The sequence below is a fragment of the Gorilla gorilla genome, chromosome 9, assembly GCF_029281585.2.
Source record: "Gorilla gorilla gorilla isolate KB3781 chromosome 9, NHGRI_mGorGor1-v2.1_pri, whole genome shotgun sequence".
NCBI lineage: Eukaryota > Metazoa > Chordata > Mammalia > Primates > Hominidae > Gorilla > Gorilla gorilla.
Window position 1 is genome coordinate 136,442,391 of NC_073233.2, and position 25,292 is coordinate 136,467,682.

The window sequence follows — 25,292 nt, forward strand, 5'->3', positions numbered from 1 at the left end:
CCTGACAAATATAAGAACCAAGAACCAATTACTAAATAAGGCGAATTTCATTTAGGCTCCTCTAGAACAGGAATTTAGAGAAGATTCGTAAAGAGATTTGTGACTAGCTCGTGTAGGCAGAGCCTAGCGTGTATTCCGCACCAGCTTTTGGAAATTCAAGTATTACTTCCTTAGAACTTGTTTGCCCATAAAAACACTGAAAATGTTTTCTTACAAACCAAGGCAGTCGGGGGCAACTGAAGACTTGCATCATCTTTGCTCATCACTCTCTGCCTGCACCATGCCACTAGGCAGACATTTTGATCAAAGCCAGGAGAAACCAGCAGCAAGTCACCCAGGGCCCAATCTCATTAAAAAAACTAAATCGCTGTTCGGTTCACCCAGCACCCCAGATCCTTTGGAGACTTTGCAGTCAGCCTGAAATTTCAAAGTTCTTTCATCAGATCATCCATTACAGAAGAGGATGGGTGGAAGGCATGGAAAAGCCACAAAGCTCCCTGCAAGACAGACCTTCAGAAATCCAGAAATAGATTATTTATTTTTAAAAATCTCCAATTGAATCGGAGGTTAACATCATGTCCACTGTGGAGATGCTGATTCATTCTGTGTGTGTGTTTACTTTTCTACAAACGTCCCTCTTGCATCAAGTAGCTTCAAGCCCTAGGCTTGTGCCTCTGAACATCCCCTCCCTGGAGAACTCTCAAGCTGGGGTGGAGCTCTCACTTCATTCCTCAATTGTCCAATCTGGAAAGCGGGGGCCAAAGCACCAATTCTGTACACAAGTTTAGTAAATTTGGCTAGCCACCTTTCATGTGTCTACTTTGGATTTGAAAATGCACCATGGAAATCAGGTGAAATTTTTTTTTTTTTTTTTTTTACTTTCCCACTACTAACACATCCCAATGGTAGATATGTATAAGTGAAATGAGTGCGTTCTTCCTACCCCTATAACGACAAGCCTGACAGAGAACACATCACACAGAAGAATGTGCCAAGAATCAAGACCTCTTAGAAGAATGTTAGAAAGTTTTCTCTCCAAATGGATTCTGTCTAAGTAGGTAGGCCTTGGCAACTAGAAAGGTCTAAGATCAAATTTATGACTTGAAAACTCTATGGCTTTGGGCAAATTATCTGAACTTAATTCTGGACTCAATTTCTTATCTACAAAATGGGAATGAAGGCATCAACCTCAAAGGGTTGTTTAAAGAATGTGATTATGTATTTCTGTAAAGCACATTGCAAAGTATCTGACACATAGTAGGTACTCTGTAAATATTAGCTTCACTTCTCTCACTCCTCCAACTGAACTGCAGTTATGTAAAGAAAAGCAAGCATCCAGCAGTTTTGAAGAATGTTTGGTTTCCATTAGGAGGCAAGGGAGGTGTAAGATTGAACTCTTGATCTTATATGAAATAAGGATGCATATCCTGTACACATACGCATGACTCACCCTTGGGAAGCTCATATGTATTTAGCATCCCCACTCCGTATCATATCTCCCACTAATTTAATAACACTCCTTGAATCACCAAAGACTCCAGAGTACTTTCTAAATGTGAACTCATTAACTTTCCCACTCTCTCTCAAAGAAAGGCAGCTCACTCACTAGGAGCATCCTTCTTGGAGAAGAATACAAAGATAATGCAGACATGTGTCCATATCTGGTGGCTTAAGGTAAAGCCAGACTTGGGTATCCTGATTCTCACATCAGGCAACAGAAGGTAATAAGACGACCACCTATGCCACCCTGCCCAGTTAACAGCAGAGAAAATATTCAAACCAGGCAAAGCTAAGACCAAGGACCCCTTAGGCCTGACCCAAAACTATTGGTACATGGAGGGCACCAAGCCATAGTGCTGAACCCCAATTTGAGGAGGAGACACACTTCGTGACCTCACTAGGATTTGCTTTACAAGATAAAATTTTCCTGGCAAGCATTGAAGTTAGTGCCCAGATTCAAAACAGCAAACTTAAAACTATTATCTTCATGCTTGCTATAATCAGGTGTACCGCCCAACTTCCCATCCCTACGTCCCCTTCCCTAGTAATCCAGAGGTACTCAAGGTCACTACTGGCTACTTAAGGTTTACACCCAGTCCCAAGGAAACACCAGCAACCAAAAGAATACTTCCCAGATGGAAAACCTGCCATTTGACCTTGGAATGCTCTGCCTCCCATAATGACCAAAATAAGGTCCGGCCAGAGGGGCTTATGTTTTTTGGTAAGGAACAACACATTGTTTTAGAGAGACAATCTGATATAACTCTGTTAAGCTCTGAGTGTCTATGCATGGTGCCACAGCAAACACCCTATGTCCCAAATGGAAACTAGCAGGGTGAAAAAATTGTTCATCTAAGATGACATTAATCTCTGTATGCCTCCTTGGTACAGTTCTTTTCCACAACATGCAGCTTAAGATTCAACGATTTTTTCATTGTGTTTTGTTTTCCCTGAAGCATTCCTCCAGCTACCTGAAGCTCTCACTGATTAAAATGGACCTCCTTTACTAAAAGGGGTAAACTGAGGCACAGAAAAACAAAGCAACGTGCCTTATAGTTCAGAATAGGTAAACAAAAATTGGACATCTATTATTTTCAAATCTCTTTAGATTAAAAGAAAAAAAAATGTATTTCTCAAAGTCCAAAGTCAACCTTCTCCAAAGGGAAACTGCATGTCTGTCTAGTAACCTATAGGATCATTCACACTTTTTTTTCCTTGAGAAGGAACTAACTTGCCAGCCTACCAACAATTTTGCCAGTGCCTTGGCATCAGGCATATCTGCACAACCTTTCCAGAGCCTATGTCATAGTGATCTGTTCAAGCTGCTCAAAGCTCAGTAATCATACTAATCTGTGCATAGTGACCAGTGCTACCTGCTCAAAGCTCAATAATCAGCCAGCTATGTGGGACTTGTTATAGATGCATAAAATATGTGGGTGACATCTACCTCCACCAAAAGAGAAAAGAATGCCTTGTTGACACTTTGATCTCAAGCTAACGTTTATTAATAACATCATTATTATATTTAAGTAATGTATTAGATACTCATCGAATCAAAGAAATGTTTAAAATGCACGTGGCTGAACTCAAATGTCAGGGGATTTGGAGAAACTGACTGGAGCTTCATGTTCTAACTCTCCGCTTATTTGCCCTGGAACCTTGGGAGGGTAACTTGGCATCGGTGCACTGCACTTTCCTTATTTGTAAAATATTGGTAACTCTAAGGATTACCATGAGCTCAAATGTGGTGAAGTCACATGGCAAACTGTAAAATGCTACCAGATATAGCCAAGTATTAAGATGAACTAGCAAACAATATGCACAAACGGACCTTAGTATTTCCCCCAAATTCCACAAACACCCAAATATTTCTGAGAATTCTGAAAACAACAGACATGGAATTTTCAAGTTAGCTACAGCTGGGTTTGAATCTAAACTCCTCCACTCAGCAGCTTTGCAACCTTGGGCAAGTCGTTTAATCTCAGTTTCTTCATCTATGAAATGGCAATAATAATGCTTCACTATTGGGGCGAAATAATGAGGATACTGGCACAAAGTTCGCGCCCAATAACTATTAGAAAATAAACAGAACACGAGGAAAAAAGAAAAGATGGGTGGAGATGAGAAGTGCTTACACAAGCACCAGTAGATAAACTCTACATTGTCATCAATGATCGTTTTCCTTGTTTTTCCCCCAAAAACTGGCATGCTGAACTTAGGTCCCTGCTTTGGAAAGAGAAGGGTAACTGCGACAGACCTTTCTCAAAATGTAGAAATAACATCAATCAGATGAGACTTCAGATAACCCCCATGTGCGGGCACCGCTCTTCCACCGCCGCCACAGCCCAGTACATTTGTAGCTTCCGGGGTGGCTGGGGAAGCCGAGGCAGGTGGTTTCTTGTCCGCCTCCAACTCTGCCAAGCAGCCTGTGTCCAGTGAAGGGTCAGCCGGTGGCCACCTACACACCATTCTGTGGGCACCCAAAGCATGCAGGCCTGGCCCTTCCCTCTGTGCAAACAGCAGGCCAGGGCCCTGACTCACTGGGCCTGTCAGGAAGAGGCACTGCCGTGGCTAACAGCAGATTGCATTCTCAAGGCAGGAGGGACTGTTTCTGACCAGAGCAGCCTATCAAGAAGAGACAGATTGGATGAAATAAGCTCATCACTCAGCCCACAGACTCGGCCTGCGGAAGCAGCTGGACTAGCTGCTTCACCTACTGAACCCTTGACTTACATCTCCCTCCTCCAGGTGAGAATCTGCACTGGAGCTGCCTTCCGCTGCAACTGCAGCAACGGCTCACGGAAAAGGGAAGCTGAAAGGAAGACCATGAGGAAGGTATGACTCTTGGTTCAGTGCTACCCAAGACAACATGCCTCCATTTCCCCAATGGTGAGCTAGGCTGGCAACAATTTCTAACATCTCTGTTTCTCTGTGGAAGTAGCCCTTTACCAAAGCACCCAAAATTCCTCAATGATTAAGTTGTTATTAACAGAATTTGGGGATTAGGATGCAAATCCCCATGTTGCCTACCTGTTGAATGGCAGTCTACACTCTCTCCAAGCCTTGGCTGTTTTAAATGTTACCTAAAGTCATAAGATGTCACTGTTAGGAGAAATCTGACAGGTCATCATTCCAATGAATTTATTTGACTGATGAAGAAAATGAGGTGCATAAAAATGCAATGACTTGCCTAAGGTCACACAGACAGATACTGATGCAGAGCTGTGGCTGGAGACCAACACTCCCGACTCTCCAGCCCACATTCTCCCCACAGAGTGGATGCTGTTTATTTCATACACAATATTTATTCCTACTGGTAAGGAACAAATATGGTAAGGTCTTCCTTATCATCTGTGATTCTTCATTGCATTCTGTGCATTTATTTCGTGTCTTAATGATGTGAGACAACTGATGCATAAGGTATGGAATTAACTTAAATTTTTGGCAAAAGTTATCAAATAGGAGAAATGTGTAGGTACTAGAAGTATAAAAGTCGGTTACATGGAAACTCTTTCACTGAAAATTTCCTGTGATAAATTTCTTAAAGGGTATTTCAAAATCAGACTTGGGCAGGGGCAGTGGCTCATGCCCGTAATCCCAACATTTTAGGAGGCCAAGGTGGAAAGATTGTTTGAAGCCAAGAGTTTAAGACCAGCCTGGGCAACATAGCGAGACCTCATTTCTACAAAAAAATAAAAAGAAAATCAGACTCAACAACACATTTTTATTCTGAACATGAATGATACTAATGCATCACACAACTCTAATTGCACACAAAAAAAGTAATTAATTGAGAACAGGTATAACACCTGGCACATAGTGGGAGACCCTAGATACTTCAAAAAACCCATATCTACAAACACTCACCAGGCTTAGAAGATTCCTGTGCCTGACCGAGGTTATTTTCCATTTGTACCTTGAAAATATGTACCTGATCGATTTTGTCATCTTCTCTGAGGTTTAACGCTTATTCTGATAAACTGATACAGAGGTTTTAACAACAGTATGAGTAGGAGGGAAAGTAACCAAAAAAAAAAAGTTACCTATCTCATAAGCTTACTCAATAACTCTGCTCTACCCTTAAATATTCCTACTTTCAAAGGCAAAATTCATCCTGAGGTTCAAAACCCTCTTTGGGTCCTGGCCTCCTACTTCCTTCCTTCATCCCTTTCTACAAGTAAGTTTTTTTCCTTCATGTTTATCTAAGCATCTCTTTCATTCCAAACTTGCAGCATTCTTCCCACGCTGCTCTCTATATGGAAAATAATCCTTTCCCTGTTCTTACACCTCCTTCAAATGCTTCAGAAGTGCCCCTGTTTCCCATGAAGCTGACCTATGAAACTAACTTAACACTGTTGCAAGAGAGAGCTTCACAGACACAGAAAATACCAACAATCATTGATCCACACATATCTTCATAAATGTAAACACTGGTCCTCCTGCATTTTTTGCCATGGAAGCACCTGGAACCCAGGGAAGACTTCACCTGAGTTATCCTGACCACTCATCTACCAATGAGGGATTTAAAGTATTCAGAAATGACCACAGGCAAGGAGTAGAAACAACAGACCCAAAACTGCCCATGGGGCCACCTGAGCCTGGAATTCCTAACCAGGTGTAATGCTTGGCCCAGACGGAGGCTTTTCCAAAAATCTATGTAATATCACTTAAATTCATTCATCTTTAGTTTTACAATTTCCTTTCACTCATTCTTTCATACTTTCTTACTCTTTTCCTGTCCTCATTCTTATTCTTGTCTTTTTTTAATTCAAAAAGAATTTTGCAATTGAATCCACCATTCCTTTCCTCCCCTTCTAAAGAATTGAGGGCTTGTTTTTTATTTTTGCTTTTGTTTTTGCCCACTTTAATGGTACAAAAAGAAAACACAACTTTTTTTTATCCCTTTTTAGCCCAAAGTAAAATTTCTTATCTTCGATAAACATTTAAACAAAACAAAACAAAAATTGCAATTGTCTTCACTTGTGTAATGAAGACACGTCCCTCTACTTCAAAGTTCATTTTATCTCTCTGTCACACACACACACACACACACACACACACACGTGCACACTACATGCAGAGTTTACAGTTTCTCCACAGAACCTTGCAAAGCAAAAATAAATGGCTTATCACAGCTACCCAAAGCTACCAAGAGGTTTCAAATGCTTGAAGTGAACTTGTCTGAGGTTGATTTGGGTTTCTCAGACACTGAGAAACAAATTTAAAATATAATCCATGTTTGGGGGAAAACCATACTAAACTTAAAGGGCTTCAAACTCTTAATCGTGCCTTATTAGCTTACTTAGATGGTCTAAACCCTGAAATTGGCAATTGAGAGAAGATATTCTAGAAAGTACGATTGACCAAATTTAGTGTCTAACTCGGGTGACCCTCATCTGTGGGGAGAGTCCCAGTTAATGTCTGTCATTCTGATGCAATTATTAATAGTGCCCCTTTACACTCTCAAAGGTATCCCAGTTTGGGTGGTAAATTATACGATTTTCTATCTCTACACCATTATGATCTGAAGTCCAACAGCCTTAAAATTTCTAATATTACTTTGGGTCTAAAAGCACTATCTGGGTCAATATTCCACAACTCTTAGAGACAGTACTAAATGCTACAAGAAAGAACAATTGAGAAAAGTGGAAGGGGCAGTAATAAGCCACATTTGAAGGGTCAAGTGACAGGCTTGCACCCAAGCAGTAGACACTGGAAAGCACCTGGGAAATATGACAGCGTTGGCCAAGTGATCAATAAAATATTTACGGCTTGAATAGCAATATTTTGAGCGTGTCTGTAAGCATGGCTCTCTGCCAATGAAACCAGACCTACCACAATCCACCCTGCAGACCTATGTCTTTCTGTATCTGCATGGAGATTATACATTATACAATCAGAAGGAACAGGGGGTGCAGATAGGCGAAGGCTTCAGAAAAGCAGCCAAGTAGAAATAACCTGTTTATGCAATTTGGAAAACATCCACTGAAGTTTTGAAAAAGATATCATCAACCCGACAGAAAAAAAAAAAAGCAGAAAGTAGCTACAGACACATGACAAGTAAAAATGATAGATTTGGGAATAGCCTTGACATTCCTGACCCTGAGTTAAGAACAGCTTAACAGCTGTGAGCGAAGGGTAGGCCTAGAACACTGCAAACATCGAGGCAAATGCTATCAGAGGTTCCTTGTGAGCAGGAAAATGGAGCCAAGGTTTTCGTTAAGGAGCAGCTAAATAAAAACACGGAGATGATGTTGTTCATATACAAATTCCTCTCTGCGGTGACAGTGTGGGCCCAAGCATACTAACTCTTCGGGAAAATGCTCCCCATAATGCAGTAATAAAGAAACCAATGCCTTAACCTTAGACAAGTGGCAGGGGAGTGTGCCTGTGTGTGAGCCATGGGCTGGGACAGCTGGCAGGTCTGCAGGTAGAGACCTGGGGCTGTCTTGTGCCAGGACACCTTCCTTGTGCCAGGACAACTCCAGACCATGTGCCCTGACACATGGAATGGACTTTTTTAAAAAAACTAAATTTTAGGGGAAAAAACAAAATTTATATGAGGCATACGCAGCAAATGCAACTCAACTATCTATGGCCTCTCTGCAAGCAGGATAATTAAATTTTAACTGCCTTAAGAAAATGAACTAGTTTGCCAAGCTATGTCTCATCATCCTGATTATGAGAGATTCAATGCACAGCAACATCAGTGATGAAGGGGAAGAAATGGGCAGAATCTGGAGGCTCAGCGAAGGACTGACCTTGGAGGTGAACATAATCACCTTCCTACCTGTGAGAGAGCCAAGGCCATATGGAAGACGTTGCAAAAACAAGAATCCTGGTTCTCTGCCTTTCATTCTGAGGTAAGCATTGCTGGAATTTTTAAACATCTTTCTAAAGCAACACATCTGGACTGCCAGGCCTGGGGACAACCCACAGGATGGACCCTTTTCCCAAGCCGTATGAAGCACTGGGCTAACAATGAGGCCACCTGATTCAGCTCAGGGGGCTCTTGCAGAGATAGCAGGGAGCCACTGTACCTCCTGAACCCCCAAAGCACCGACCAGCATTGCCTTCTCACCTGCCTGTGTTCTAATTTCCAGAGTTTTTGAGAATAACTCAAAATTTTAGGTATAAAATGCCTACAACATCTCATCAGTTTCTAAATTTCTAGAGTGTGGCCTTAGGCCAAGTATGCATCTCTCAGAAATTCATTTTCCTCATCTGAAAAATGGAGAAAATAATACTTCCACCACACCTCAGAGTAAGTGTGAAGCATAAAAATGCTCTTTTATCTGACTGTGCCCAGCACACAATGCAGGTTCGATGTGTGCTTCAGAAATATCCCAACAACTTTTGAATGACAAGAACCTATCACCTTCAATGCAAGCTCATGGAATTCCACCACAGCCATGGATTATTCATTACACAAACCAGAGAGACATCTGTAATTACACTGTCACTGTAACCATTGCAGAGTTATCCGCTGTATTCTGAAACAGGGAGACTCTCCTGAAAAATCCTGACCTACACTAACCAGCTCTCAGTTTTGCAGAGATTTGATGGAGCCCAGAGTGACCTGGGCTCTGGGAGGTTGACCACGAGCTGGTTTGTCTCCTGGAGGGAGGCGATGCTCCTACAGGGTGGTCTGGCCTCTTTAAGAGAAAAAAAAAGTTACACAGACAAAAAAACAGCAACACAAACCAACCAAAAATGCCAGGAATGCAAGCTCTGCCAACCAAATAAATAAATAAAATAGGAGATGCTTTATAATAACTGGACATGATGCATTTCTCAGCCCTGCATAATTGAAAACTTGACTTTTCCATCAACCCTGCAAATGTTCCCCTTGCCTCTAGACTTGGTAGCCTTCCTGCTCTGAGGTAACAATGACAATCTCCATCACCCAAAGTAACTGGCAACCCCCTCCCTGTGCCTCCAACAGTGAGAGCTGGACTTCAAGACACTCTCTGAAAGTTACCTCTCACTATTTGCTCCCTGGAGAACAGAATGAAGTTTCACGGGCATGGGATCTCAGCTAAGCAGGTGAAAAGGTCCTCCTTAACTTTACTCTTCCTTCCCTCTAAAATAATAGATTATCAGGAGGTACATAACACAGCCACCTTATCTTCTAACAAACATTCAAGGGCCTCTGAAAATTCTACACTGATCAGGATCATTTTTTGTTGACTTGCTTTGTAGTTAACTGCTAAATAGTATTTATTATGGATCAGGCACTGTTTTAAAATTTTGCACATATTCATAGATTTAATCCTGATATTCATCCTATGAAGTAGAATGATTGTACTCATTTTATAGATGCAGAAGCTGGAGCACAGAGAGATTAAGTCATTTGTCCAAAGTCACACAGCTGCTAAGTGGCCGAGCTGAGATTCAAATCCAGACAGGCTGGCTCCAGAGTCTCTGCTCTGAACCATAGAGCTCTTTAGTCTCTAATGGAGTATGGTCGGCGGGGATCTGGGAGCACAGTGAGCAAGTGATCTAATAGACTGGGCAGCTCTGCCCTTCTTTCTTGTCTACATTGATGAAGAAACAAAGACTGACCAAGCTGAGCAAGGACAAAGCTTCTTCCTATCTCTAAGTATAATGCATGTTCCCGATGGATGTACACCCTCTGCTGAGGGCGGGTGGGGTGAGAGGCTGATCCTTTTATTCTTATAAAACAGCAAGTATCCAGGATTAGAGCTCCTGCTCTTATCTGGACATTAAGCTCACCTCACCAAGAAGGTAGAGCAGAGTGTCGAAGGAAAGGAAAAATTAAGTGGCTTGGGAATGTGTTGGCTTTGGCACCTGGCCCCTTCGCAGCAGGCTCCACCAGGAGAGAACCAGGAGTGAACCCAATGGCTATGTTTGTTTTTAAGCTATTTAAGATCCTTGCAATCACACTGTTGCAATCTAATAGCATATCCCACCTTACTCTTACACTTGCAAGGAAAAGTCAATTCTAGTGTTATTTCAGAGTACATGTTAATTTAGCACTTAACGCTGTCAAACTCCTGTGAAGTCTCAAAATAGAATAAAAGTGCATAAAGGTTCTTGGTCAGGTCCTAGCCAGGAAAACAAATAATCCAGGTCTTGCAGCTCCTGTTTGGACACCCCACTTTCCTACTGCCTCTCTTTGGCACTCATGAATTTGGGAAGGGGTGGGGAGAAAATTCTGGTTTAATCATTTAAGCCAGATAAGATCCCACACTAGCTGTCTCCACACATAAGAAACTAAGCAACCCAAAGAAATCATTCTGACAAATATTTAAGTCACAGCTGTGGATAAAAAGCTACGCTGTGAGAAGTTAAACTTTAAACACATGTCCTATATGGTTTGATGGGCAAGGCAAATCCGCACTTAGCCAATGTCTTGTCCTTCCACTAACAAAAGCAGACAGCCCTGGCCAGAAACACTGTTTCTCCCATCCTTGCTTTGCACCTGCAATTTAAGTCTCAGTTGAGGTTTCTTTGCTGAGCTTTTGGAAGGTACCTTGCAACATTACTCAAAGCACTATCCATTGTGAAGTTAGAAACAGGAATTGATTGTACTTCAGCCACTGGCTCACTACATATTTTTATGTCAATTATTTACCTTTCCTGTGACTCTATTTTCCTCTCTGAGGTATGGGTATAATGTTCGCATATAAGCAACTAAAGGTCCAGAAAAAAAAAAGTTGATTATAGTCTATATATTTTTTAAAGTTTTTGTCTTTATTTTTTCCAAGATAATAAATAATGGTGCTAGAAATCAAACCTCTTTACAATGAATGGCAGAAGACTGCCCAATTTCTTTGGCCAGTTGAAATTTTGTTGTATCGGAGTTCACATACAAAAGATGACCAATGGCTTGGAAATCTTTTTTGAAAAAGAAAGCCATTGCAAATATGCTTATTATAATGGACGCTGACTGTAGCGTTAGGCCTTATTGTTCCCATTTTACAGAAGAGAAAGCTAAAGAAAGTTACTTGCCCGGAGCTTATTTTTAATCAGTAACTGAAATGACGGCACCATATACATTGTCTCTAATATTTAATATTAAATTACCAAAAAAATTGCCTCAGCTGTTCACTGTGATCTGAAACATGTGTTGCCAGGGCTCTTTTTCATACCCAGGATGAAAGATCCCTTGTAGGTATGTGGACTGACATATCGACACGATATTTCCCAGATGACCAAATCTGTCTCTTCCCCCATAAACACCCATAACAACACATATAAACAAGCCGTTCTTAAGGAAAGGACCTATTAGTTGAGTTTATATCTTTGTTGTGAACTATCTTTTCACTTCTATATATGGTTTCAATCAACTGACAAACAGAATTCATTCTAGCTTCCTCGAACCCCCAAACACAACCATCATAGAAACAGCATTTCTGAATTGTAGGCCTAAGTGCCTTAAATGTCTCCATGGTTCCAGCTGCGCTCTCAGCATTGCTCCCACCACCATCATCCTTGCAAGGAGACAAAATCTCAGCCTTCTGTGCACAGCAGCCCTGGAGCTGAATGTCAGGGGACCCAGAGGGAGGGGACGTGACCTACATGTCTTTATTAATATTTCTGAAGGACCTCAGAATGACAAAACATCAGTATGGTTGTGCTGAAAGTTTAAGCAGCGTAAGAAAGGGTTAAAGTAAGCAATAAATTATGGCAGAGGCAAAGAAGTGTTAACCACAGGGGGCAGCAACTAAACTTATTGATAATCCGATACAACAGAGGAGCCTGTTGTTGAAATTAATTATTTTCCAGGGTGCACTGCCTTCTCCCTAGATCTTTCTATATACTTTCACCTCCAAAATCACTCATCTCTAAGGATAGCTGGCAGTGCCTTATCCTAAAAGAAAGCATCTTTCCCTCTCAAACTACATTTGTTTCAGAAATTCTGTAAGGCCAGACTCTCTTAAGTTGCTTAGCACCAATATTTGTGTCAAAGACAAAAAAAAAATTACTTCCTATCCTTCTCTTCTTCAAATGCATATAAATGAAAGAGTTGGACAACACCATGTACCAAAGACACAAAGACACATTTGGGTGTTGGATGCTTTCCTTCCAACGGACCTTTGGTACCAGAAGAAAAATGTATGGCAGATTAGAAACATGGGTAAAGTAAGTAACCTACATGAATAGGGTCGGACGTTTTTCAAAGTTAAGAGGATAATTTCAATTCTCCTCCAATCTCCTTACCCTCAACCCAGAAAAGAGGGGCAAGGCATGTGACAGGGACGCTTGGGGAGGCAAGACCTTATTTGAAAATCTGCCTGAAGGCCAACCCGTTAGACTGCCCGGGGCCCCCCACCCAGCCTCAGTTCTATGGGGGACGTGGAGTCAGGGGATGATGTCCTCTGAGGCAGCGTCCATCTCCCCTTAACATTAAGGAATAAGGCCAGAGGGTTCTCGCTCATTTGGGAAAATAAAAAAAAGCAGGAATGGGGCGCTGGAAATTCTATAAGCTTTTCCCCACCACTCACAAAAACACAGCTGTGAAAATAAATACCACCCCCCAAACCAAGGGTCTAGGGCCACCAACAGTCCTCCTCCTCCTCCTCCTCGTCCTCCTGATCCAGCTGCCAACAGCATCCCCCGCTCCTGAAGAAATGCACCGCCCAGAAGGGAACGGCGAAAGGGGGAAGAAGTCCAGGGGACCCCCGGCCTCTGGCCGAGAGCTTGGGTGGGGGCCTCGGCCGTCGCCACTCACCCGGGGAGGGGAAAAGCTCCAGATCGACTTTTTCCGTCTTGATGATGGTGAGAGTCGGCTTGAGATCGACGGCCGCCTTCATGGTGCCAGGAGTGGGGGACGTATGGGATGGTAGCAAGTTTGCAGTTACTGTTGTTTTTCTTTTTAATGAGGATTAGTAACAGGGGGAAGGGGACGGGGGAAATCCGACTTTCTTCCCAAAAATCTCAAATTCCCGCTGCCTTTCTTTCCCCCGCGCCCGGACGGTGCGCGCCCGGCACTCCAGGGGAAGTTGGCACTTTGCGGCGAAGTGAGCGCGCTCGGGTCCCAGCCTCGCCCGCGCCGCGCCCGCTCCTCCTGCCCGGCCCTCGCCCGCTCCCTCCTCTCCGCCGGCGGCTGCCTCGTTCGCTCTCGATCTCCCGGCTGCTCTCCCTCCCTCTCGCCCTCCCGCGCTCTCCCCTCCTCTTTAGGGCGTTTCTCGCGGCGCCGCGTCTCGGCCGCTGGGTCCGCGCGCCCTGGGCCGGGCGATGTCCGCTTGGGGGAGCGAGGGGCGGGACGTCGGGGCGGGACGTCGGGGCAGGGCGGGGAGCCGGGGGCGGGGCCGAGCACCGCGGCCAATCTCCGCCCGCGGCCCAAAGCGAAACGAAGGGCTGGCGAGCGCGGGGCCGGGCCGCGACCGCGGAGGAGCAGTGCGTGGAGCCCGGGGCCTCGGATCCCAGGCAGGGGCGGGAAGGGCCGGGAGCGGGTGTGCAGTCTGGGTGCACAGGCCGCCTCCACCGTTTCGGGAAAGTCCGTCTGATTCTCCACGCATTCTTGAGGGCTTGGTCACCCGCTCTCGCCCCCTCCCAGTAGCAGCATAGTTTTCCAAGTGCGTGTACATCATTCATTCACAAAGACTGACACACAGGACGTGAGGCATGTGGATGAAGGCGAGCGTGCAGGCAGGCGCAGGGGATTCGTGAGCCCGTGTCCTCAAAGGGCTTTAGGAGTATTGGACTCCAGCCGGATCTTGAGTCAGGGCGTGTGTTTGTGAAGGAGGCTTCAGTTTTTCAGAGCCCACCCATGTAATGCTCCTGCGTTGGCAGGGGAGTCCAGAACGGGACCCCAAACTAGAACCCAGCCATGAGCTTCCGTAAGCTTCCAATTTACCTCCAGCAGTGGTTGGGTTGAAGGGGAAGTTATGATTTATTTCTAATTATTCTGTTCCTCTAATTATGTCACCATTGGCCAAAGCTTTGTCTTTGCTTTCACAGACTCTCCTCTTTTAGATAAAACTAACAACCCTCCCACGACCGCCACCAAAAAAGTGATGCAGAGGCTCTGTGGTTTTGAATTTCTGGAGTACATCATTGGCAGCCATGACAGAATCACAATGCACAGTTTCTGTTCCATTTGAGAACTCCCAACACTTGAGATAAAACAAAATGAACCCGAATAATTCATGGTTTGCCACTAATACATTGGTTGTAATAAATAGAGATAGTTTGTCCTAATTAACAAATCAACCAGTACATGTATATCTAAATACATAGCTAGAACCAGACATTGAGCTCCATCTTTGATTAACAGAAAGATTAAACATAAATCTTCATGAGCAATCTCAGAGAAAGCTATTTTTAATGTTTCCTGATTTCTAAGCACATTTGAACTCCCAACATTTGACTGTAACTGTAACCTCTGCCTCTGGTAAGTTTTGACACACAGGCTTACCTTCATCTAAACCCAGTTTTGTGCCCTTGAAGCCTTAGTAATTTGCAGATTTCCCACAGCAAATCGGGGAGGAAGCCAGGAACAGAAAAATCTCTGGCTCCTGGTCTAAACTCCAGATTAAGTCCCTCCTTAGTGACCAGAGGAAAATATTTGTATGTGATAGTCCTAATTTTTGAAAGAACAAAGACTGTTGCAATCCAGCTGTGTTTCCACAAGGTATGAGAAAACAATGCTGGCCTCCAGATGACAAGAACAGACACTTCTGGTCCTGGGAAAAGCCTAGGGAAACAGCTGATGAATGAATTGTACATTTACACGTCCAAATGAACCACAAAAAAAAAAAGGTTCTTGAATCAATTCTGCCTTACTCACTATGAATTCATCAGGAGAAGAACTGAACAAATCTAGAGTTGCTTTGGGGAATTTTGTTTTGTTGATGTTGTATTGAGAAAATGTTGGCATTTTTTAATCGAAGTGTGAGTACTTCTCTATTTTCAAATGCAGATTCCTCAGAGCAACTCCTTTCTCTCTTCCCCAGTTTGCTCCTCAACTTTCTTCCCCAGACTAGCCTAAACACTGCTGCTAACATCCACCCAAATTAGATACTAAAAAAGCCCACCATGATTAAACTGTAAACACTTTCCACTCTAGCAATGAGGAAAATTATTCTTTCTAATTCTTCAATAGTGACAACTCAGATAGTCAATCATCCGTTTCCTAATCCAGTCCTGAAGCACAGAAACAAAATGTGTGAATGTCCAAATCAAGGAATAGGGTTGCGTAAAGCAGCAGTTTGGAGAGATAGCCAGGCGCCACCACAGGCTGCCAGGAAAGTTACCTCCAGATGATATTAATTATGAATATTTATGCCATCAGAAGTTATGCATCGAACCCTGGATTTGGATGAAGAGCACTAATAAGGTCATGTTAAAATATCTTTTACATATTTAAGATATAATAATCTGATCAGGTCTGCCAGGGTCATGCTTCATTAATCTAATCAATGTTGATAAATGAAATTTTTATTCATTCTCCTTAGGACACAAGTAGATTTTTCTAAATGTTCATATGGACTTTAAATGATATTTCTATGTTATCATATGCTAAAACATTGATGCCTAGCCTAGTGCCTAAGACATTACAGAGCTCAATAAATATGTGTTGAATGATGAACTATCAACTTTTTGGTCACTATGGGCTTCCTAATTCAATGGTTAAGTGAGTTTGATATGCTCTGGCTTGTGAAGATGAACTAAAAAGTGTCAGAGGCTGTGCCCTTTTCCCTTCATAGTAGAGCAGAACCTCTATCCCCAGCACTCACGTCCACTCAGTTACATGTATGCCTCAGTGTCCCCACCAGCCAAACAACAGCAGCCAAGCGTTGCCTTTCATCCACTTGGGCAAGATACTTCAATACCATATCTGGTTTTTAAGGCACTCAGGAAAAAAAAATCAATCAAATAAATACTTCTGTGCTTGTGCTTGTACTGCAGCAGTCTGTTCCTCCTGCATTTGGGAAAAAACAGAATTGTATTTTTAAGCATTCCTTAGACTTCGGCTAATTATATCCTACCAAGTGCTGAATCGCCCTGCGCTAGGAACGTGAAGTCAATAAGGGCCAAGAAAAGTCCGCAGGAGTTGGGGAACAGAAGAGTGGAGCTAGACAATAATATTAAGAAAATAGTCACCTTCATACAGGAATTCCTCAAGCACATGGAGTATGTAAAAAGCATACTTTCTTTTTTATTTATACTCCTCCCTCAACTCCACCCCAACTTCAATAAAAAAGAAATATAAATATACACTTAATGTTGAACAATCATGGAAGACAGACTTTCCCTCTCCAGAAGTGTCCTAGCATGTTGTCTACTCCTGAGTCTTGAACTTCAACAAAACAAAGAATCTCTGAGTTTTGAGCTAAAATATGCTTTACTGAAGGTAGGTACAAAAACATTCAGACCACTAACGGCTGATCCAGAACCAGTTTATGACTCACAGATGTTGATTTACTGGTATAAATGTAAGATTTAGAAAAAAAAAAAAAGCCCTCAATTAACAACAACCTGTCTGAGCTGCATTTGTGGTCTCATTTTTCTCTGAGAAAAGGCAACAGTCTCTGTCATACACAGAAACAGGCTTTGAAAGCTTACTTCTAAGGCAAGTGGTTTCTATGTGATAAGTTTAGTCATTAAAAAGCACACTAGGGAAGAAAAATGCCTGGCACTTCAATATCTACATTATCAAGCAGCAATAAAATGGAAAATTAGAGATAGGAAGGAAAATTAAAATAACTCTCTTAATTAAACTTGGATGCCAAAAAGCCTTAGGGTCAGTTAAGGGACCCAAGTCAGGGGACTCAGATGGTACTGTTGCTGACTGCAGGCTGGCTCTGTGACCTCACCAAAGCCACTTAACCTTTTTGTGTCACAACCTCATCTCTGTTTCAGGGAATAAAATCAGCCCTAGCTCTCCCTAGAATGGAACACAGACTCATTGGCTATTGTTGAGAAGGCACAATAAACAATGAGGGTAGGAGGAGCTGCAGTCAGGAGGGAAGAAGGGAGGGTGGGGTGGGGTTGGGGGAGAGGGGAGGACTTGGGAGCCTGTTTGCCCTGGAAAGCTCACTATAAGAAAACAAAGAGGATAGTAGTGTGGGCTTTGGAATAAGACTCAGGTTCAAATTCTTACTCTACCAACTAACCAGCTGAATTGCCACAGGTAAGTCATTTAAACAATCCCGAACCTCAGTTCCTCCATGTTTCAACTAGGGATAATAGCAGCACACACCTTTTAAGGCTATTTGAATGATTAAATGAGATAGTGTATGCAAAGAATTTAGCACAGTGTCTAGGTGAGAATTAGTATTTGATTATTGTTATTAAGATCTAGTATACGGTAGAATATGTGGGAAATCACATTAAATGTCTCTCTACAGCCATCTCTTTGCAGAATAGCTTGGATGCTCAATTTTCCTGAACGATCTCCAGCGAGAGATAGAACAACTATCACCACATTCCATTTAAAAATCTCTTCAAGACCCTTCCTCAGTTCTTAAACTGGCAACCTGCCCAGCATCAGCCTCACTTGAGAAATTCCAGAACTACCTGATTGAAGAAGAGAACTAGATTTATATTTGTTTTGAGTCGCAGAAAAGTGACAGTTTAAATTCTGAAAGAAGATCACATTTGTAGTGCCTCTTTGGAGACAAAACCTTAGGTCTTGGATTTGTCACATGTTAGAGCTCAATGGGAGTTTATCAGTGGTCTCCAAGTCCAGCACTCCTATTTACCAGAGGAGAAAAATGAGTTTGAGTGAGGAAATTATTATTTCCAGGGCCACACAATCTAAAAAAGTCAGTGTCAGTACTAGAACCAGATGCCCTGATAGCAGTTCTCTCCCTGGCATCTCCTTGCATTTACTTTGCATTTCACTTTGGCAGGAGAAGTACCAGACACCCTTGAGACACAAGACAGGATACAATGGACATGGGAGTAGATAGATGGGCAGACTCAATTTCTAGAAATCCAACTTCTCTACACTGGATGTATTGTCTTTGGGCAAATACATTGCAGGATAACCACACTATGGTTCCCTGTGGGAGACAGCTTGGCATGGGCTGTCAGGAGAGAAAGGGCCTGGGTTGGCTCTATTGCTGTCTGCAGTTTCTTTAGACTATAATTATGAACCATTCAACTGCATCTGCAGCCCCAACAATGTGGAGTGGATTGGCCTAATCCACAGACCAAGCGACATTTTAAAATCCAGCAGTTTAGACACGTTTTCCTCTTGCAGCAAATCAAACATGGCTCAGACAGGAAGAGGTAAGGAGCTGCCCAAAGTTAGAGGGTTCTGAGGTCTCATCCACACTCAGTGTTGTGTGCTTCCCTGAAGCAGGCTGAGCATGTTGCCGAGAATTGCTGCAAATGCAGAATGCAGGCTACTCTGTGAGCCTTTGGGGATCATGTAATTGGGATTCCAATTTAAGTTGTCCTGAATTGGACTCTTGAGGAGGTAGAGGGATAATGGCAATAGCACAGATGGCAAGAGAACCAACATCCTTTAATAATATGAGAGAAGAGGAGAGCCAGTCTCCTAGAAGCTCTGCATCCCAGGGCTACAGGATTTCACCCACTGTCCAAGGCTGCAGGTGGTTTCATCCTGGTGGAAGGCTAAGGCCTTCCTCTGATCTTACTCTGCTTTTCTCTTGGGTTACAAAGACAACATCAAACTTCAAAACAGATGTTCTCTGCAGTTGTGGTTTGAATCTTACATTAAGACAATTTCACTGTGGAATCTTTTCCCCTCTCCCCACTACTTTCATTTAAAATGCCAAATCAATTGCCCCAAAAGACTAACATTTACCACCCTAGAGATCAAGAAGCAGAGATAAGTGGAGCACAAAAAGGAGAAATAGCCCTGAAAGGAAAAGGGACAGTGGTACAGGAGGAAGTAGTGGAAGGGAAGTCCTCTGAGAACAATGGAAGTATAAGTCGAGGACAGAGAAGGGGAGGAGATAAGAAGGTAGAGTCACAGTGATTTTATGTTCTTGTCATTCTGGGACTTCAGTCCCCAAGATTTCAAAATGCAGTTAAGACCTAGTAAAGTATCCCATACTTTAATTAATTGTCTTGCATGGCCAACAGTCATGGAACTACAGAAAACAGATCAATGGGAGGTCCTCATGCTGGAAGAGATGCAAAGGATCCAGGATAGAATGGAGGTGAAAGGATCTCAGGAGGTCACAGAAGACACAAGGGAAGGTCAAGCTGAAAATCTAGGCAGAATATAGAGTGTGTTTCTCAGTCTTTTCCTCACATGGACATTTACAGTACACAAAGAATTTCCCTCACAGAAGCTGTCACCCCACCCCTGCAAGTTGCCACTTTTCTGCTCAGCTGAAGAGCACACTCCTAGTACATATTTGAATATGCGTGTCAGTCTCCTACACTCTTTAAAGGCAGCAACTGAGGTTCAGTCATTATTGCACTCCATGGTGTTTAGCTCAAGGTAGTAAGAGCCCCATAAATTATGTTCATTATTTAATTAATGAACAGTTAACTTCCTAACATCCCGTAACATTTTTACAGAAAAATGAAGCTCAGATACCAGTTTTGTTTTGCCTAGTTCGGTCTGAAGTGAGACTCAAATTTGCCCAAAGTTTAAGATTAAAGATCCAACCAACTGACTCATTTCTAACTAAAAAGGTCTTCGTAAAGTTTTATTCTGTTCCTCCCATTCCTCCCATCCCCTTAAAGGAGAATGTTGCTAAGATCACAATATTCATTTTACTTTTTATCTAATTTTTTATTCTGAGACTTCATGTAAAAAATGACATTTGGCTCACCACGAAGCAAATCAGTTGTTTGATTGTCAGCCTGGACGTTTTATACATCACGCTATTCATATTCTCAGATGGCTGCTCAGAAGCAGTCTTCAGGAATTTCCGAACTTCGAGTTGAATCTTTTATTTCACTGGCTTCCACAAAGGTAAGATGTACAACTGCTATATACGTTATTTGTAAGATAAGGGAAATACGTGAAATGAACTCAATTTCCTCCATCTTTATGAGAAAGAATAGACTGTTACATGCTTTATGGTGAGCCAGGGCGCTTATTACAAATCCCTTTCACCTTCTCAAGTTTAATCTGTCAGGACTCCAGAAGCACTGTATTTTGAAATATATCTTCTGGCTATACAGGTGATTCTATATTGAGGAAGGGTATGGGTTGGAAGTAGAAATGGGGGGACATGGGGATGGGCTGAGAGTGAAGATGGGAATGAAAAGGACAGGGAGGATCAAATGGAGCTGCTACAATCTAGCAGGTGGCACAGAAATATAGAAAGCAGCCCTAACCACTTTTGTCGAAGTAGAGTATTGCTCTCTGCACTTCGTTGTTTGTATCTACTAATGGGTAATCAAGATGTTGGAACAGAAAAGGCAGCTGATCTTAAAGCCTAAAAACCAAGGAAATATTGGATTTGGTGAGGGCTCATGATTTCTCCCGAGTTCTGAGGGGGCATCATGAACACACATTATTTTACATCACTTCTTCCAGAACCAGTTCCGTATAAGAGCCCCAAGAAAACATTGATGTGTCACACTAAGAACAGCCTGCTTAGCCAGTAAATATAACATTCTTTGAGTACGTCACTGCGGTCATCCACAAACATTTTACTCAAGAATCTATGCCTATCTTACCTTAGGCATCCTTCAATGAGCAGCATTATAGTGTCATAATGAATTAATATGAATCCTAGCTTCACCAATGCTAACTCTACCAACAGAGGAAGTAAAATGCATAGCACTTTTTAAGTTCCCATGCTGCTTTAAACCTCTTTTCTGGTATGTACTCTCCTGAAAAGGGTGCACGAATCTGAGTTTCATAAATATGCAGGAACATAAATTCATTAAAACAACTTTAGGGTGTCCAGTGTAATTATTCATATTTAGAATTTACTGAGCATCAAGCATGCCAGTGATGTAAAGTTGACAGATTTGAATAAGAAGCTCAAAAAGGGACATGTCAATTTCTCCAGCGTTACAGCTCACATTTGATTCTCAGCTCTTAAGGACCAAAAAGAAATGAAGTCTTCTTTAATTTGCAAGCAGCCAGCTGTGCTCACTCCACATCTTGCATCAGCCCTGTGAAGGAGTCAGAATGTAGTGGATGGTCCTGCCCATGACTCATGAGGTGGAACAGACCCAGCTCACATGTCATCTATCTGGATTGGGTCCCATACAATAAAAATCTTTCTTCCGTTGAGTTGGTGAAAAGAAGAGAAGCAAAATGGGCATGTGTGACGTGTAAGAGGGCGCCATTTAATCAGACAGGCCTGTGAAACACTTTCAAGAGTCCAGGGCTGGCAGTGATAGGTAATGACAGGTAACGTGCAGAATGAAGAAAGCAGAAAGCATATAGAAGTTGCTTCTTAATGGAAACGCGTTTCATCAGAATGATCAGAAACATGTGTTCTCCCCAGATTGGGAAACCATCTTGAAAGACTTCATCACAAAAAGGCCTTGGGTGGGAAGTACCACAAGGGACCCGTCCAGGAGGGGTGGGAGGAGGTGCAGCTGGGTGGGAAGCTGGCAACGGACTGTGAGAGGAAAAAACAAAGGGCAGTCAGTGCTCTCATGGCAGATTCCCAAGAGAGAACCCTTTCCAGGAATTTAAAATTCTGGATAATTGTTGAGAATTTCTAAAAATCAAGAAGATTATAAACTTTTCTTTCAGGGGATTCCACAGCATTGAGAGAGACCAGATGGCTGGCAACAAAATTCCAGATCCAGGAAAGGTCCAGCATCTACATATCCATCCACTTTTAGTGAGCTAATGCTTTCTCCTACAGAGAGTATTTGTCTAATTGAATTGAATTGAATTGAACTGAGGTGTGGAGGTAAAAAGGCTATTCCAAATAAGTGTTCCTGTTTCCAAATAGTCCATACAAAAACCTGCAGTTTCTTGCCAAGCAGAAACTACCAGGCTTTGGTTTTCTCACTATAGAATAAATTTAAACTCTAAAATAACCAGGGAGGCAACATAGTAGAGTGGGTTAAGAGCACAAGCTTGGCAGTAGATAGACGAGAGTTTGAATTTTAGCTTGGCTGCTCTCCAGATGTCAGTCTTTGACCTCAGAAAGCCTCAGTTTCTTCATCTACAGAATGGAGATGCGGAAAGTGCCTAGTTCACAGAGTTGAACTGAGATGAGATGAGATGAATGGGTGCCAAGTGCTTTGCACTGTGCATGATGCAGAATGAAGACTCAGTAACCCTTCACTGCTATTATTAATTTTAAAAATCAGAATTGTGACTTCGGATTTAGTGAGCATAAAATTTTCATGAATGTTAATCCAAACTGTAGTATATAGTATTCTTATGAAGAAATGAGGACACAGTGTCCTATCTTCATGTGTGCTGTTAAAATCATGACATAGTGACAAAGATAAGTTTTGGTCTAGGTATGCAAATCATGCAAATCCTTGACACCATCCCTCTTGGATGAAAGGGGATTAATTCTAACTATATAGATGTGAGATACAATTATGAAAGTTCTAATCATATACTCACAGCTACATTACAAATTAGCAGCAAAGAGAATATGTACCCTCTTGAATTCCTTCCAGTATTGGGTTCTCCACTCTCTGGATTGCACGTTTGATAGCCAATGATTTTTGCAACCTAAACAAAATAAGACCTTCTTAAGCAACTGGCCTCAGCATTTGACTTTCAATCTGGGAGGAATCCCACATGCTATTCAATATGCCCCCATAGCACTCTGCCTGAGGTACTTCCCAAACTAGCACCCATTAGGCAGCACCTTACTGCACTCACTTCACAGAAGTCTTTTTCTATGTTATTGCATCTTACATTTTCCTTGGCTGTCTCTTTTCCTGCCAGCCAACAGTTCTTGTTGTTTTTGTTGTTTTGTTTTTTGAGACAGGGTCTCGCTCTATCACCCAGGCTGGAGTGCAGTGGCATGAACGGTTTAACTTGTGCTATAAACCTAAACCTCTATCTATTTCTAATTGTGCCATACACATACATTTTAGCTGCAGAATTCTGGACCTAGATAGCACTCCCTGCAAGCTTGGACTTGCCACCTGGAATTCAGAAAAAGTATTCTGCTCCCTGGTGTTAACTACCTATGCTGACCAGTTGCCCAAAAGAACCTTAGGGAAAGGTTTCTCTTCTTGCCCCTTGGGCCACCAGTCAAACCATCGGTGCTCTTAGGACTGCCCTCTAAAAACACAGAATTTGCCATTTACATCAGCTATGTAATCTGCATTCTGGCACTACCATTGCCTGGCACCCAGCCATCAAGGCTGGCAGCAGAGAACAGTCATAGTCTTCTCGCTAGTTGCCTGCTCCATTTTGGCAAGATGAATGCTGTATCACTGGGAAAGCAGACTTAATTGGTTTTCTGGGGGTGTTTAGTTAAGTCACCCCACCTCAGCTCCAAGTTGATGGAAGTGTCACTTTGCCCTTTCCAACAACCATAGCAAATAAATGATGGGGACATACTCCATAATGTACACGGCTGAGTCCTCTTGCTCTCCTTTTTTTTTCCCCAGTGACTTTGGGGAGGTTTGGGCAGTGATCCTGCATACACAATACTGTTCTTGTTCTTCTTTTCTCTTACAGAGCAGCCTTGAATAGCTCTGTCTAAAATTATTAGCAGGGGCAGCCCTAGGCTCCAAGAGATCACAGCCCTCATGCTGGGCCTGAACAAAGACCCTGCTTTTTCCCAACAATTAGCCCTGCAAAAAAGGACATCTATCTCCCTCTATTAAAACCACCACGTGCCTTCAAGTCAGCCCATTGTAAAGCTAATTAAATAACACGCCTCTCTCCCCATGCAGGTCTCCTGATTAGCTTTCCTCTGTCAGAAACCTCTGCAAAGAGCCTAGTGATAGACAAGCCAATGTTCCACTTCTCCTTAGCCCCACTCCCATCGCCAATTAGCCGTCGCCTTTGAAAAGCCATCCTTATCAATGTTGGTGAGTTTGTTCACGCTCCATATCCATCCAAAGCCCAGACGCTAGTCACCTCCACCTTAAAGGAATGGATAAGGTTCATACTGCTTTTAAAATAAATTATTTGGAAAGGCAAAAGTTTTCATCACAGTGTAAAATCTTTGGCCAGCATTCCCCACATCGCAGTACACAAGGGCTGCCGCCGCCATTGCAGGAGAGTGTCAGAGAAGGACTTTCCTGAAAGTCAGAGAGCCTGGGCAAGATGCAGCCAAGGTGGCCATTTCTACCAGATTTCTAAAAACAGGATGCAGAAAACCACCCTTTAGGTTAAACTCCCTTAGATACTCCTCACCGCCAAACAGATAAAATCCAAGCACAGTCCAAAAGGCCAAAATTGGTCCTCTTTACCTTTTGACCACACCACACCTTCTCCCCCACATAGGGACCCTGCTCTCTAACAATCCTGGACTTGTGGCAATCCCTTGAACACACTCTAGTTCTTCACTCTTTTATGCATTTTTACAGGCTTTTTTCCCTTCTGGAAAGCCCTGGTCTACCTGCCCAGCACCTCTGTCAAGACTCAGCAGTAAATCACCTCCCCCATGGTTTCCAAGGCCTTGCTAGATAAAATCAGGCACTTCCTCCTCTGCGCTCTCAGCAGCACATATAGGTTTCCAATGGGGTGCTTACATTACCAAAAATAATCTGAGCCCCTCAAGAACAGCAATCATATTCTACTCAAATTTGAATTTCCAGCTTTAAACACAAGGACTTAGTGAATGCTTAATAAGTGTTGGAAGAATAGATAACTGAGTAACTGAGTAAATGAAATGAGTAAGTAAAAGAATGACTAAATGAATGAATAAAATAACCACTTTATACCAAATGTGATCTAAGATGGTACATTCAGACCTACTTCCAGCTTCGCT

At 42.6% G+C, this 25,292-nt stretch overlaps 1 protein-coding gene across 6 annotated transcripts in view; it reads right to left on the reverse strand.

Annotated features, from left to right (window-relative positions):
• Positions 1-25,292, reverse strand: part of ETS1 (ETS proto-oncogene 1, transcription factor) — a 128,249-nt gene that overhangs the window by 49,809 nt on the left and 53,148 nt on the right. Inside the window, exon 1 of one of the 6 annotated variants that reach the window (XM_004052413.5) lies at positions 13,199-13,684. The exons of 4 other annotated variants lie outside the window; for them this stretch is intronic. In XM_004052413.5, the coding sequence (XP_004052461.1) occupies positions 13,199-13,280 (82 nt within the window). In that variant the 5' untranslated portion in view covers positions 13,281-13,684. Of the gene's footprint in view, positions 1-13,198; positions 13,685-25,292 lie in introns of those variants that run through there. One more of the 6 variants, XM_055356368.2, reaches the window with a different exon arrangement.